Below are 15472 nucleotides of genomic sequence, written 5' to 3' on the forward strand. Positions count from 1 at the left end.
CGGCGTGCAACAAAGTATGAGTCAAGTGACTGCCTACAATGAGCTTCCCATGGTGCTACTGAGCTTCCCATGGTGCTACTGAATACCACAATACACCTCTGACCAGGACAGGCCCAAAGGCAGGAAATGATGTGTGGAAAAAGAGTATTTTCTTCTCCGAATCATCATAATTGTGTGTTAAAATAGAGGTGCTCCGATCAGGTCTTTTGGGACCGATGCCGATCACCGATTGTTTTTCTCACCATCGGCCGATACCGATCTTGTGCGTAAGGGGGAAATTTAAATATTTCCAAAATGATTATGTCAAAACCCACGTCAAAACTGTTCCCGTTTGTGTGTGTGTGTGGGGGGAGGTAGGGGAGAATGTTCAGGCCTGTCACAATGATGCAAAACGACTGATATACTATATATCTGATTGACTTTTATAACACTTAAAAATGGTTCTGTGGACGGTCACTCTAACCCCACATGTCATGGGGGAGCCGTGTATTCAGGTTTTCATTCCAGCAGGCCAACAGGCTACTACTGACTACTACACTACACCAGCCAACATCACTTGTTAACCACCACTTCCAACACGCGGGGAGAGAAACTATTAAGGAACAGTGTCAAGAGTAGTCGAGTTATTTTTGAAAACGCATTTGGAAATCTTTTGAGAATTTGTCAAATTGTCTGCCTATTAATGACGACGTGCCCAAAACAGGGACGGCAACATTAGCGTACCGTACCTTTCACCAGATATAAGGGGGCGGGGCTTGGCCATAATCGTCACCAATGGCCACCGATAGCAGTTGGAACTGGTTTTATATTTTTGAATGGAGATCAGTGGGAAGTCCTGTAACCGACACCGCTGGTTCAATTTAACCACTTGAACCCTACATTTAGTCGACCGTATCCCCATGGGCTACACTACACTATTATTTGTACGTCTCTAAATGTTCTGGTGAATTGAAAATGGGTGGACCCTGTTGTAAATAAGTGTAACGCTTAATCATGGATCGTCAAACAAAGTACCAGTTTTTGTGTCGACGTGTGCTTTCGTTGGAAATGTACCCATCCTGCATACTGTGAAATAAAATGTCCAAATCAGTCAATCACACGGGCGGGGATTGGGGAAAGTGCCAATTCATCTACAAGCCCCGCACTGTAGATCGGCTAATGTAGATTCTCGCTAATGTTACCCCTGGAATAAGGATGTTAGGGTTCAAGTGGTTGGTGATTATACAGTGGTAATAATACAAGCTATATGCATATTAAATGGTTGTTTTTTGGTAGTGCGCTGTTGTGACATTGCGCTGCCAGGCTAACGAGCAGCACCATATTGAATAATAAGGGTCATTTTCAATGCGGGGGGAGCGTGTTTCGTGACGCGATAAAAAGAAACGTTATTGAATGTATTGATAATACTATGGGGAAATTGGGTTCTTACAGCAGTCTGTGATTAATGGCATATACAGTTGGGTGCCACCGATATTGTCCCTTATCATTTGACCCATTTAGGCCTGACCTCAAAATTTAAAAAAAATCTTCTAAATCCTCCAGTTTTCTGAAATAAATATTTTCACGATTTTTCAAAAATAGCAGACCTACAAGCTCGTAGCGCGCCACTCGGTGGCGCGCTATGAGCTTGTAGATCTGCTATTTTTCAATAGCTAAAGTATAACATAATGTTTAAAACACCAAAAGGGGTTTTGCGCAGATCACGCAAACCTCAGCAAAAAGAAAAGGACACTATCGATGGCCTCCAACTGTAGACAATGCTGCTATGGATGTCCTCAAATCAATTCTTATTCCACTAAAGCAGTGGTTCCCAAACTTTAGCCAGCGGACCCCCATTTGAAAAGATATGCCAGGGACCCCCATAAGAGAAGGTTTTTACGGCTCTAGCAATGATTCTCAACCTATCTACAGACCCCCATTTAATGGCATTTCTATCCTTGACACCCCAATTTATATTGTAAAATCGATCGATCGAATTTAACTCTGAGAGTGTACAACGGGTCCATTTGGTTCCATTTGTACACTCAGAGTTACAGACCCATAAGGATCCATTTGGTTCCAAACTATTATTTAGCTGGGGGACCCCCTGGAACTCCCTCAAGGACCCCTGGGGGTCCCCGGACCCCACTTTGGAAACCACTGTACTAATCGATTAGTTGATACTTGATACACTGTAAATGAATAGACAAATCTTTAAACTTGTGCTACCGACATGCAATCATACAGAGAGACTAACCTTTTCATATGTATGATCTCACATTTTGACAACTCTAATATGATATGTCACCATAGCTAGTGCTGGCTGTCAAATGTTATACACCGGTAGAATTCTGGCACCTATAAGGAAAAATAAACTCAATTTTAACAGGATAAATCTAGAGCTTATGAGATCATGCGCTTTTAGGTTTTCAAGAAATAAATCATTCAGCAAGGCTAAGCAATTAACTGGGACAACCCCTCAATAGTAAGAATAAAGATTTAGCAAAAGACTAGGATAAGTAAAAAAGAAACCACACATTTCAACAGAACAGAAAAGTTTTAACTACTAATGTTTATATTCTTATTCATTGTACAAATCTTCCATATTTGTTTGTCTTCCTGTTGAAAGTGATTTCTTTCTGCTAACAGGAGCCGTCTTTGACTAATATCACATTATTGCTTACACCTGGCGTGCTTCTGATAGTTGAATATATCATGATGTTCATACGTGCTGAAAAGTAATGTGAGATTGGATGATTGGACAACGCGGACGTCCTCGGCTTGAACCGCTTAAGTCCTAATTACTTACGTACGACAAATAGCGAAAATAGCCGATCTACAAGCTCGCGACGCATCGGCTGTTTCCTTTTTTTCAAACCATTTTAAAAGACAGACCGCCAGTTTTTTAATGTTTAATGCTGTATATATGTGGTACATTATGTTGTCATGAAGAAAGTAGAACGGACCAGGAAATAAAAGAAAAAAATCAGTTTTTAAGAAAAGAAAATGTTTTGTCCAAAGGAGCCGGTAAACTCCCAAAAAGGTAATAATAAAAGAATAAACCACATCTTTGCACTGCGTTGTTTTTTATTTAGCTGCGTTTGTGCTGCGCAGAGCTCAACCATGGGGCCTGTAGCCTGTAGGTCAGGAGCCTATTGGCCACAATTTGCAACACCATTATGTTATAATGGGATGAATCTAGAGTTGCAATACCCTCCATTGACAGCCCATTGATCCAAAGAGAAATTTCTGATCTGCTATATTAAACCATGTTAAACTCACCAACATATTGCAGCTTTGGTTCAAGCTTGCATTATCCTCTTTAAATCTGCCGTTTTATAAAAATCCACCATAGACATCTTATGAGCTACTTAGATATTTGTTTGTAAGTGGGTTTTTTTGGAAGCACTCGTTTTCATTAACGTGTGGTCCGGCTGCTTACTGCATTATGTGCAAATTCCAAACAGGTAGTACGGAGGGCCGTTAAGTGACTTCAGACGAGCGCTATTCCTATGATCCTATTCACAAGTGACACATTTATACTTGTTAAAATCTAAGAAAAGGAGATTTTGGGTGTCCTGACCCTTTAAGCAGGCCTCCCGACTATGTGTGGATGTGTCCCTGAGCAAGACTAAATGTATCCCTACAGTTCCTCCCCGACAAAAGTCTCCCCTTTGACTCCCTGTTTATGCATTTTAAAGCTTTTTATGACATTGATTTAATCATTCACTTAAGTTTGGTAATGTTTTAATAACTGTGGACAAACTGTAAACAAATGTGAAGACAAAAAAAAAATTAAGACATTAATTAGGAAAACGTTTACAGTAGTATTATACATCTTCTATCCATCTATAAATGCACCATGTCTCTGTATGTCTGTAATCCACGGAACTCGAGAACCGTTCGCCCCCTCCGACTTCAAATTCGACACACACGTTCCACGCCGCCACAGGGAGTGCAGTGCATTGCCCGGCCTTGCCACAAAACTAAGGCTGCTGCCCGGGCTCTGGACAGGGCCCCTGCCCAGGCTCCATATACGGAGCTGGGCCGTTCTGACTTGGCCTGTTCTGCATAGACTCCATATTTGGGCATACCTGACAAAGACCTCCATATATGGGCATAAAAGGGACATAACTGGGTGGATGGGGCATGCATTTCCAATTTGCATCGTTCCAAGTAAGGCCAAAGAGAAGACAATGATGGCAGTACGGTCCTTTAACCATTTTTAAACCCTATATACACTTCTCCGCTCAAGGCTGTAGATCCGCTATTTTCGCCGAATGTTCACCCCAGAACATGGACACTATAGGATTGTATTGTAGCAATGAATTCATGTAGACATAGGGAGGAACCATGCAAAAACGGGGACGACGACACTAGAATATCCCGAAGCTCCAAAAATACACTAGAGTCTGGCCTGTGACTGCAACTAAACGACCAAGCATGACATGGCATATTAATTAATGTTATGCAGTTGAATACTCAATCTTTTGCGGAATGCAAATGCATCGCGATGCGACCCATTTGGTTTCAAACTGGGACCTGAAATACTGTAGGTGTGGATTTATGAAGTCAGATACCCAGGATATTACTGTATTAGACCAGTGGTTCTTAAAACCACTTCACAGAACCCAGAGTACAGCTGGTTTTCTACTGTGAATGCAGTTAACTAGCTGGTAGAATACAGGCTATTAGTGTAGATTTTCGTCTCGCACAAACATTAAATTCCCATTAAATGTGTCTGAGCAAATCGACGATGATGATGCCCGGGGTTCGTACGCTTTTCCGACCAGTCATTGGTCCGACATGCGGAAAACGACTAGATTAAGGTTGGCGAACATGCATTAAGGTTGGCGACCGGATTAAGGTTGGCGAACATGCGTTAAGGTTGGCGACCGGATTAAGGTTGGCGAACATGCGTTAAGGTTGGCGACCGGATTAAGGTTGGCGAACATGCGTTAAGGTTGGCGACCGGATTAAGGTTGGCGAACATGCGTTAAGGTTGGCGACCGGATTAAGGTTGGCGAACATGCATTAAGGTTGGCGACCGGATTAAGGTTGGCGAACATGCGTTAAGGTTGGCGATCGGATTAAGGTTGGCGAACATGCGTTAAGGTTGGCGACCGGATTAAGGTTGGCGAACATGCGTTAAGGTTGGCGACCGGATTAAGGTTGACGAACATGCGTTAAGGTTGGCGAACATGCGTTAAGGTTGGCGAACATGCACTGCTCCGTGCTTGCAGTTGCGGTTTGAGGTAGGTTGTCGTTGTCGGACCAATGACTGGTCATCATGATGGAGCCACTCAATAGTTCCTAGATCTTGAAATCGGTGGTTCTCAAAGTGTTGAGTTAACATACCGTCACAATAATTTGTAATAATTTTATACTTTGGCTATTCAAAAATAGCAGATATACAAGCTCACAGCGCGTCACCTCGTGTGCTTTTTGATCCGCTACTTATTTTTTTAAATCATGAAAACGTGTGAAACATGAACATTTGTGTGAACAAATGAACATTTTTTACTCAGCTCTTTGCTTTTGGAGGTCCATGGCACAAACTATTTTTTGAGATGGGAGTCCACACAGCCAAATACATATCATTTTGAGGGTCCCTGACATGAAAATGTTTGATAACCACTCATTTACAGTATACTGTGATACATGTGGAATACTCCACTTTGCTGAATTTGTGAATTTGAAGACCAACTCAGAAATGCGACTTGATTTGCAGTCCTGAATAACCATTGCAGACAAGTCAGTCAACAAAGAATTAAGAGAACAGATTCACAACGTTTCTTATTGCAATTAAAACTATTTAAGGAGAGACACAATGTTTCAGCTGGAAGACAATCCGCAGGTACAGTATGGAAAGAGAAACACTGTATCCTTCATTAACATTTCCCCCAACACACAGGATGATGATGTAATGTCCCTTGTGCTTTTCTAGATAGAGTACCAGCATAAAAAAACCTATTTAGAATGCTAGGGAAGACGGCTGGACAGTGAAGGTGGATGTATACAGAATTACGTGTATTGTGATTTAAGAAAAAACCTTGCACCAGAGTTAGCTACAAGCTGTCTGCAGGTCCTGGGCAATACTAACACAAACTACAGAATACCATCAAATTTAGCACCTTGTATCACGGCTAGTCAAAGTTCAATGTTTTAATTGCAATTAACTGGATCAGCGCCAGTGCTGTAGTGGCCGCTAGCTCGCCAGTGCCAGACGCTTTTGAAAAAATGACCGACAATCAGTTTCGGTTCAAACACTAGTAAACGTCCGCTAGCTTTTTCACAGGAGAGGTGATCGGATCGGGGAATAATAGTTTTTGGCACATCTAAGTAAATTAATCAAGCCCCGAATATCGCATTTTGAACAGATTATGAGCCATAATGCACCTAAAGACCGCGTGCGTGCGTGCACGCGAGTATTTTGGCCGTTTTTAGGTGGACGCGAGCATAAAATGCTAAAAACATGCCAATTTATTTTTTCCCGGATTATGGGGAATAAAACAAATCTCGGGATGCCGGGCATGTCATCGATTGCAAAGGTAAATTAATCTCGTTCTCTCGGGGGGCGGCGCTGAACCAGTTAAGAGCCAGAGTGAGCAGGTCTCCTCTTTCATATTGCGTTTGGAGGGTAAACCACAGGCCTATACCCAGAGGGGCGAGTCCCCAGCAGAGGTCAAACCCAGAGGACGCGTGTGTCCTAACCAGAGGGCGTCTCCCCAGAGTCACTGTCATCAGAGCACCTCGTTGGACAGACCTCCGGCAGAGCCACCAGAGACGAGTCTGCCTGAATATCCTCCTCGTCCGATTGGACCAGAGGCGTGTCACTCCCGTCGCTGGCTGCCTCTTCCTCCCGACCCCCTGCCGTGTCCTGGTTGGCTGCCGGTGGTGTCTCTGTGGGAGGGGCCTGGCTGGTGGAGCCTCTGGGAGATTCTGAAGACCAAGACTCGGGATCTGGACCTGTTTGACGCGGAATGCTCGAGTTAGTGAACTTAGGGGCAGATTCACACAGAGTCCGATAGAATCGAACAGTTCCCGAATACGATTGCCTGGTCCCCCCGCTGGCCATGATTCGCATTGGCCTTTTACGTACGGATGGCTTTTGTAGAATGGGTACAGTTCAAGGAAAGTACAGGTCAATACAAAATCTGCTAAGAGGCTAAAACCAGAAAAAGCACTAAGACTTGTTTACATAAGGGTCATGCCTTTTCAATTAATCAAAGACAGTCATGAGAAGCAGGGACATGTGCTTATCTCCTGATTGCAATTATGTGAGATAATCGCAAATATCTTTGTAAAACGTGTGTTTTTCCATCCATTTGTTCATCTTCTAAATTGGCTATTTTGGTTGTTTTTGAAAGCATAACATAATGAAATGTATTGCTTGGTTTGGGTCGCAAGAATCTATCCATCTATCAGTACGTGGAATGCCCAGGTGATAATCTACCTTTATATGGAAGGCATAATGAGCAAAATAAACCCCAACAGGGTCAAGCAGGACCGACATACTATTCACATTCACTATATATTATATCCTGCTCATTACATGGCTACGTACAAACACAAATCTCTCATAAATCAATATAATCTATGAAAGTGTTGATTTTTAAAATAAGACATTGTTACAGGAAAAAATAGAATGCCTTGATTTACCAAACGGAGAGTATTCAACACAATTGTATAATAAATAAATATGCCAGTCATGTTGGATCAGTTACAGTTGCAGTTACAGGCTAGGCTCGGGTTCCATTTTATGCCTCTGCAGTAAAATGTTTTACTGTGTGTTTTACTTTTGTTCTTTTGGGCAGTTTCTGCTTTATTTAGATTAGAACAGCAGAGGGCAGTAGAGGGGGAAGCTGTGAATCAGTTTTCTTAGGACATTTTGTCCATTGCTTTAATTACTTGGGTTAGAATACTTTTAATTCACTCGTTGAGTGGTTGAGACCTCCGCCTCTGTGCCCCATTTGTTAATAAAAAGGTTTGAGAACTAACGTCATGATATCATGATAGGGTCTCTAACAACTGTGGCTTGAGGCTTCTCAGACTTCTTTCAGTTCAGCACTGACTTCTGGCATTAACATATTTTTGGACGAGGTTTCAGCCCAATCCAACCTCTTTGATTTCCACATTTTCCAGTATGAAAACAAAAAGTAATAAGTATTGTGGATAAAAGCTTGCAAATGATATCTGGCGCTGATCGGTACAGTGGTTAGCTATATAGATAGACAGACAAAAATAAAATAAATTAATAAAGGGATATTTACCACAAAAAAATGGATCCTGACCCAGTGTTTGGGGGAAACGGCTTGGCCCCTACCAGTGATACATAAAACTAAATCCAACACAAAGTTGAACGGAGAAGGGGCTTACCTGAGGTGAGCGATGATGCGGTGCTGATATCATCTCCTGTAGAGTTGAGGAAGTCATCTAGAGCTTCCTGGTCAGAGACGTCAGTCACAGTCACCTGGTCCAAAGCGCACACCTGACTGCCTGTTGACTCTACACAGTACACACACACACACGCATGTGCGTGAATCGCTGCCCTCCACAATCTCCTATGTAGCATCAGGGTCTTCAGCTGTATAGTGTTGTTAGCTAAGATGTTGCTTCTTGGCTTGGCCCTGGGTTGGCTCCCACAGTGACAGTTTGCTTGCCACTAGTTCCCGGAGGCCTGAAACGGTGCCCTGCCAGACTCACTACTGCCCTATACAATGCGTTTTATCAAGGCCACTAAATTGCCACATAGGCACTCACCTCTCACCGTTTAGTCTTTAGGGCCTAACGTCACTGAGTGATGGACCACACCAGGGGTGGGCAACTGTGACGATGGCGAGGGCCACTATATTTCCACACTCACTCCAGAGGGCCACCGTGCATACTACTGTCGTAGCAAAAATAGCCGATCTACAAGCTCAAAACGCGTCGCACTGCAACGCATTTTGAGGTTGTAGATCGGCTATTTTTGCTATATTTGAATTATTATTGAATAATGTTTTTCTATTTTTAATTGGAATCCTGAAAAGTAACCTTTTTATTGAATTTCAAATGCATTTAGTTATTGTTATGTTAACTTTATGAACTGTTAATATAACTACATTGGACACAAAAAGACTAACATTATAATACTAGTCACTAAGTAATTAAAGCGGGTCATGTTTGCATGTTTGGAATTGTAACAGCTGCAATCAATACTATATCAGTGTTCTGATATTAACCTGCAGGCCGCATTAAGTGAAGGTGGGGGCCGCATGTGGCCCCCGGGCCGCCAGTTGCCCACCCCTGGACCACACCATTCCTACCTCTGAGTTGGAGGTATCCAGTAGAGAGGTACTGTTCCATATCCTGGTGGAACGCCTCCTCATAGATCTTCTGTCGCTCCTTCAGTTTGTGCTGCGTTGCCTGCTCCAGCTCAGCTACCTTCTGGGCGTGCTCTGCATCCAGATCCACTGCAACCAAGAAAGCAAAAAGAGGATGACGTCACCCTTCCATGTGCCCGGCATCAATGGCGTTGTGGTTAGACATAAAGAACAGAAACCCGTCAAGACTTTTATATATATATCTTTTTGGTAAATGAATGCCCAAATTTATCAGTGTTTAACCAGCTCAGTGGCCTTGTGTTGTGGTTAATAGTGACTAGTGACAGGAAAGGGAGTAAGAGAGATGGGATGACATGCAGCAAGGCAGACTATAGCCTTATTCTAGGTCAGGGGTTCTCAACGTTTTTGGCCGGGGACCCCCGGAAATGCTTTGGCAATATCTCGGGACCCCCGCCCCGCCCCCTCCCGACCCCCAATATAAATTGACTGCTACAATAACCTTAACCCATTTTGGGCGGGAACCCCTTTTGGTGTTTTAAGTTATAATTATTATGGTTATAATTTAGCTAATGAAAAATAGCAGATCTACAAGCTCGTAGCGCGCCACCGAGTGGCGCGCTACGAGCTTGTAGGTCTGCTATTTTTGAAAAACCGTGATTTTTTTTAAAATATATATATATATATATATTTTTTTTTAAATAATTTGGGGACCCCCTAAAATAATTTGGCGACCCCCCGAGGGGTCGCGACCCACGGGTTGAGAACCCCTGTTCTAGGTGAACCACTGGGGAACGTCTCACGTTAATGCTTTCTATCATCGTGAGTGTGAAGAAAAGAGCTTGTCAATTTGAATTTGAAAGTGAGACAAGTGTTGGGTGTGTGACGGACGTAGCCGTCAGCTCACCTTTCAGAGACTCCAGCTCCTTCCTGTTAAAACACAACAGAACAAGTTGAAACAATGCCATTCATGCGCGTCAGGGAGGTTAGAACATGTGATGACAGGACACAAGGCCAACCACATGGTTAACATCACATGATGTCAGGAGAATGTCATTCACACGGTGTCTGGGAAGTTAGAACAAATCATGTCAGGAATCCTTTTCTTAATTTTTATTTAAAGTATATTCTAGCTGGTCTTTGGAAGGCAGTATGACCATCTTGCACTACTACTGTATTAATACATCTAAACACAACATACAGTATACCGTATATAGACTATATTGTATAGACAGCTGATGAAGCAATATTACACGAGAGGGGGTGGTTTAACGTCATTAATGCACTTCTGCGTTGCTTTCGGGACGAGCCCGCAAACCACCCCCTCGAGTGTAATATTGCAATTATACAACAGTAAAACTAAGAAAATCGCTGAAAAAACATATTTTGATATTAGATGTAGTCACTATGACCACAAATGTCCCAAGAAACTAGCTAGCCTAGCCACGAGTTTGCTGGGAGAACAGAGCAGCTGAATTCTTTGTTTTGATTAGGTGTGGAGTGGTGCTCGTTTGAACCACGGCTAGAAGGCTGTTTCAACAAATCAGATTTCTTCCTCGAAACGACCTGTCGTATAATTGTATTTATGTACCGTCTACCGCGCCATGCATAAAGTCTTATATCTACTAGCTGTTCTTTGCGGCGCGTGGCTACCGTCTACAGCGCCATGCGTGTGGCGGGCAGGTGTCGGGTCGGGTGCACTACCTCTTCTTCTTCTTGTAGTTCTCCAGCTGGTTGAGGTGATGCTGCTTGAATCTCAGCTGGTCACACTGGCAGCACAGCGTCTCCAGGTAGACCAGCCTGCTCTCCATCTCCTCAAAGTCCCCTTCTAAATGGGCTGCACGCACACACGCAACGCATGCATGCACACACACACACACACACACACACACACACACACACACACACACACACACACACACACACACACACACACACACACACACACACACACACACACACACACACACACACACACACACACACACACACACACACACACACACACACACACACACACACACACACACACACACACACACACACACACACACACACACACACACACACACTTTATGTCCGCATAATCAGAAGTACAGGAATACAAGTACAAAGAAGGACATAAACACTGCCCGCGCAGTCAGACAATAGAACGGCTAGTTACAATGTGAATAGAAGGCAAAACATTGTTACATACAGTATAGTTGACATACTGTACTTGTCAGACACAGCAGACATCACGTAAAGTACGATTAGTCACACACGTTACCACAGTGAAATTTGTTCTCCACATTTGACCCATCTCTTGGAGGGGTGCGCTCGGGAATCATTAGTTGATTTGACCCCCCCAATCCAACCCATTGATGCCGAGTGCCAAGCAGGGAGGCATTGGGTCCCATTTTTACAGTTTTTGGTATGACCCGGCCGGGGATCGAACCCCCAACCTCCCAGTTTCAGGGCGGACACTCAACCCACAAGGCCACTGTCTGGACATAAATCATGGATAAAGGAAACAGCGCCTCCTCCTAATTGAGCGGCTTCCTATAATGGCTGATACTGAGCAGTACCTTGCCAACTGCTTGGCCCTCCTTTTGGAGAGGCCGGCCATTTGTAGGCCCCTCACAACCAACTTGTGCACAGGCTGCCAAAGATAAAAACTAAAAGTTTACATCACATAACACACACACAATGAAGTCAAATATATCAGGCAACTTTCTGCTGCCTAAGAACTAATCCTTACACGCCTCTCGCTCTCTCTCTCTCTCTAACACACTAGCAGCAGGTGTCGTGTGCGTACCTACCTATCCTTGTAGTGATGGTTTCTAGTTCAGTGATAAACGTAGGCAAGGTGTGGAGTTGCTCCTGGAGCTGTGACACCGACGTTCTCCTCCTCTCACTGTGAGCTGACAGCATCACCACCTCACCATCTACCGCCTGGATGTGAGAGAGACAGAGAGAGATAAGCTGACAGCATCACCACCTCACCATCTACCGCCTGCATGAGAGAGATAGAGTACCGGGGGCAGTAAATCCTGATTCATACTTCGCCACGTGGCAGTGTGTAATAAAACAAATCAATAATGCAAATAGTACAGTTAGAGTATAGAACATCAACTGAAGCAATCTAAATATTACTGTAAATGAACCATCATCCTGTGATAAATTACGTGGAACGGCATACTCGCCGATACCAGCATTTTAGGCAGTATCGGCAGCTTTTCCGATAATATCGGAACAACTCTAAAGACTAGAAACCATTTTGAAACCAGCTATAACAGGATAGAACAGAATTATAGTCTCATCTCCAGACTTTCAGATATACCTCTGCAGCCTGAGCAGAGTCCTTTGTTCTTTTATGGAGCAACATCCAGCTGTCCTCATACCTACACACACAGACACACAGAGCAAATTAATATATAATATACAGACAGATACAACTGAGGTGGTATTTGTTGTTAAAATGGACTGAGTGTGCACATGTGCATACACATGCGAGTGTGTACAGTACACATGCGTGTGAGCGAGTGTACCGTTACCGTATGTGCGTGCGTGTGTGTGTTTGGGAGTTAACCTGCTGAGGAGATCCAGTCCAGCAGTAAAGTGAGGAAGATTTTCTTCAAATCTAACAGAAAAACAGAACAATCAGAAACTAACTATGTCCTGCCTGTCATTTCACACACATTGACCTGTCCTGAATTGCACGGTAACATCACGTTTTGTCCACACACACACACACACACACACACACACACACACACACACACACACACACACACACACACACACACACACACACACACACACACACACACACACACACACACACACACACACACACACACACACACACACACACACACACACACACACACACACACACACACACACACACACACTAAATAAAGCCTCTATACTCACCGTGGCCTCCTTTTAACTTTGGCATCTTTAGACTTGTCCCCCAAGGTCTTGATACTGTGAGGAAGGAATTAAGAATTCAAGCATGTTGTTCTTATTTGGTCACTCACAACACATGGGGCAGCGGTGGCCGAACGGTTTGCGGAGCGGTCTTGATACCGGAAGGTCGCCAGTTCGAATCCCCGGACCGGCACGTTAAAATTACCACCGCTGAAGTGCCCTTGAGCAAGGCATTGAACCACCCCTACCATGAAATGTTCTATGAGCAGGGTGTGGCTGTAAACAAGCATCTCGAGCTTAGTCCACTTCCCTGGGTAAACAAAGAACTTTGCTTTTACTTTGCTTTACATACTTTCCTTCCTTTAACCACTTAACCCCTATACATTTACCTATACGAGTCTGTCTCTTTTCTGTTTTGGCGCTACATTAAATATCTTCAATGAAAATAGCTGATCTACAAGCTCACAATGCATCATGTCGGCTATTTTCTGTGAAGGACTTCCCCATGATACAGATGCTGGGGTTTAAGAGGTTTAAAATAAACCGTTGAAACGTAAGCTTGACTTTTACCTGGCAGACTATAGTAACACCATCTAAATGTTTCTTTCAAACAAAAGCCTGTGCATTGTTTTGTTTTTTCCTTGAATCAGCCCGACAAATCAAGTGGAACTGACAGGGATTATGAGTAAGACTTTTTAGAATTAACCAATTACAAAATAGCAGCAATAATAACCCTGGTTGGGACAGAAAAACTGTCTGACAGTTTTGACAACGATGGCGAGGCGCTGTGGTGGTGATCCCCCCCCCCCCCATACATACCCCATGACTGTCAGCTGAGACCAATAAACTCCTGCTAGTCTTAGCTATAGCAGCAGGCTAATTTAGCTGGAGCTAGCAACACATACTGAACGTCCGTGGATAATGGCAATGTGACATTTTCAATTAAACTGTAACACATATACCTTAAATCTTACGTAACTTATCAATTCATATTATGATTTGATATGCAATTGGCTTTAGTGCCAACTGCTGACAAACTCAATGTGTACACAAACCCCAATGAAGGTTAAGCTACTGTTATGCCCCAACAGTAATAAAAGCAACAATGCGTTTACATTTTATAATGTATATCATAATAGGTACCGTGTAAAATGAAAAGGGTCGATAAACAGAATACAAACCCAGAAGTGAAATCCTGTTGGACCGTCTGAAGCCTTTCTCTGAAATTCTCAAACATAATTCCTTCCTCTTTTTCTTTTTTAAGAGACTAACGTTAGCTAATGATAATAATCTTAGCGTGTGCTAAAGTTAAACCATCTTTAACTTTAACACATACTAGTAGTATTGGTCGTAAATGAGTAAATATTTATATATTGAGAGTCTGCTGCAGTATTGGTTTATTAACGCTGTCCGTCATACAACCTGCACTGAAAAGCAAAGGCACTTCCGCTTTGGACATTCAAAATAAAAGCGCTGTTGATAAGTTTAAAATTATTATTAAAAAAAAAAAAAGTCTTACTAATGTGTTAAATAAATATCTATACATCCATATCCCCACCATGATGTAAAAAATTCAAACAAGCAAATGACCTCAATACAGTCTCCTTTTCTATCAATAGAACATCTCTGCTCTGTTAACATTTTGTTAGAAAAGCTAGCCAAAGCCATCAGAATGTAATATAACCATTTGATGACATAGTCTACTACGGTATCTGTTATCCTACTTTTACATAGAACCCCCTGAGTTACTATGGTCACATTGAGAACCACTTGTAAAGGCATCACTGGCATTAAAACAAAATCCAGATTTATAGAACTTTATAGCAGTGGTTCCCAAACTTTTTCATGTCAAGGACCCCCAAATTGACACTAATTAGGCCACGGACCCCCATTTGAAAATATATTCCAGGGACCAGTGATTCTCAACCCGTTTAATTTCAAGGACACCCAGTTTGACATGCATTAGGCTACTGTCCCCCATTTAATGGCATTTCTATCTCCGAGACCCCCAATTTATATTGTAAAATGTTAATGTTAATTCCCCGGACCCCACTTTGGGAACCACTGATTTATAGCCAGTGTTGCACACCAGGCGGGGGGGGGGGGGGGGGGGGGGGGGGGGGGGGGGGAATCAGCTTTACAAGTTCATAACACATCGTGCTGATATTTTTGGGGGGCGACACCACAAGCTATAAACTTATAAAGTATATCAAGCCCTTAGTGATTTCAAGCTTTCAAAAGTGTACGATAGCTGA

At 43.0% G+C, this 15472-nt stretch overlaps 1 protein-coding gene across 2 annotated transcripts; it reads right to left on the bottom strand.

Annotated features, from left to right (window-relative positions):
• Positions 1 to 5665: 5665 nt before the first annotated feature.
• Positions 5666 to 14649, bottom strand: dtnbp1a (dystrobrevin binding protein 1a). Of its 2 annotated transcripts, none has more exons than XM_079504559.1 (10): positions 14399 to 14649; positions 13221 to 13274; positions 12874 to 12924; positions 12625 to 12685; positions 12104 to 12236; positions 11007 to 11130; positions 10210 to 10232; positions 9288 to 9434; positions 8359 to 8487; positions 5666 to 6948 (listed from the first exon to the last, which is right to left on the bottom strand). In XM_079504559.1, exons 1-10 carry the CDS (start codon positions 14452 to 14454, stop codon positions 6689 to 6691), a joined length of 1038 nt encoding a protein of 345 aa, XP_079360685.1. In that variant the 5' UTR covers positions 14455 to 14649; the 3' UTR covers positions 5666 to 6688. The 2 variants fall into 2 exon arrangements, with proteins under 2 accessions (XP_079360685.1, XP_079360684.1); XM_079504558.1 differs by having other exon boundaries at positions 5676 to 6948; positions 11007 to 11139.
• Positions 14650 to 15472: the final 823 nt, after the last annotated feature.

This window comes from Electrona antarctica (assembly GCF_951216825.1).
Source record: "Electrona antarctica genome assembly, chromosome: 6".
Lineage (NCBI taxonomy): Eukaryota > Metazoa > Chordata > Actinopteri > Myctophiformes > Myctophidae > Electrona > Electrona antarctica.

Bases quoted from the DNA above. Each gene is read 5' to 3' on its own strand.
- dtnbp1a (XM_079504558.1), bottom strand. From the start codon at position 14,454: ATGTTTGAGAATTTCAGAGAAAGGCTTCAGACGGTCCAACAGGATTTC. The intron at 11,140-12,103 runs GTAGGTACGCAC...GTGTGCGTGCAG, and splicing joins AACCATCACTACAAGGATAG to CCCATTTAGAAGGGGACTTT. The intron at 9,435-10,209 runs GTGAGCTGACGG...TCTTGGTTGCAG, and splicing joins GGAGCTGGAGTCTCTGAAAG to TGGATCTGGATGCAGAGCAC.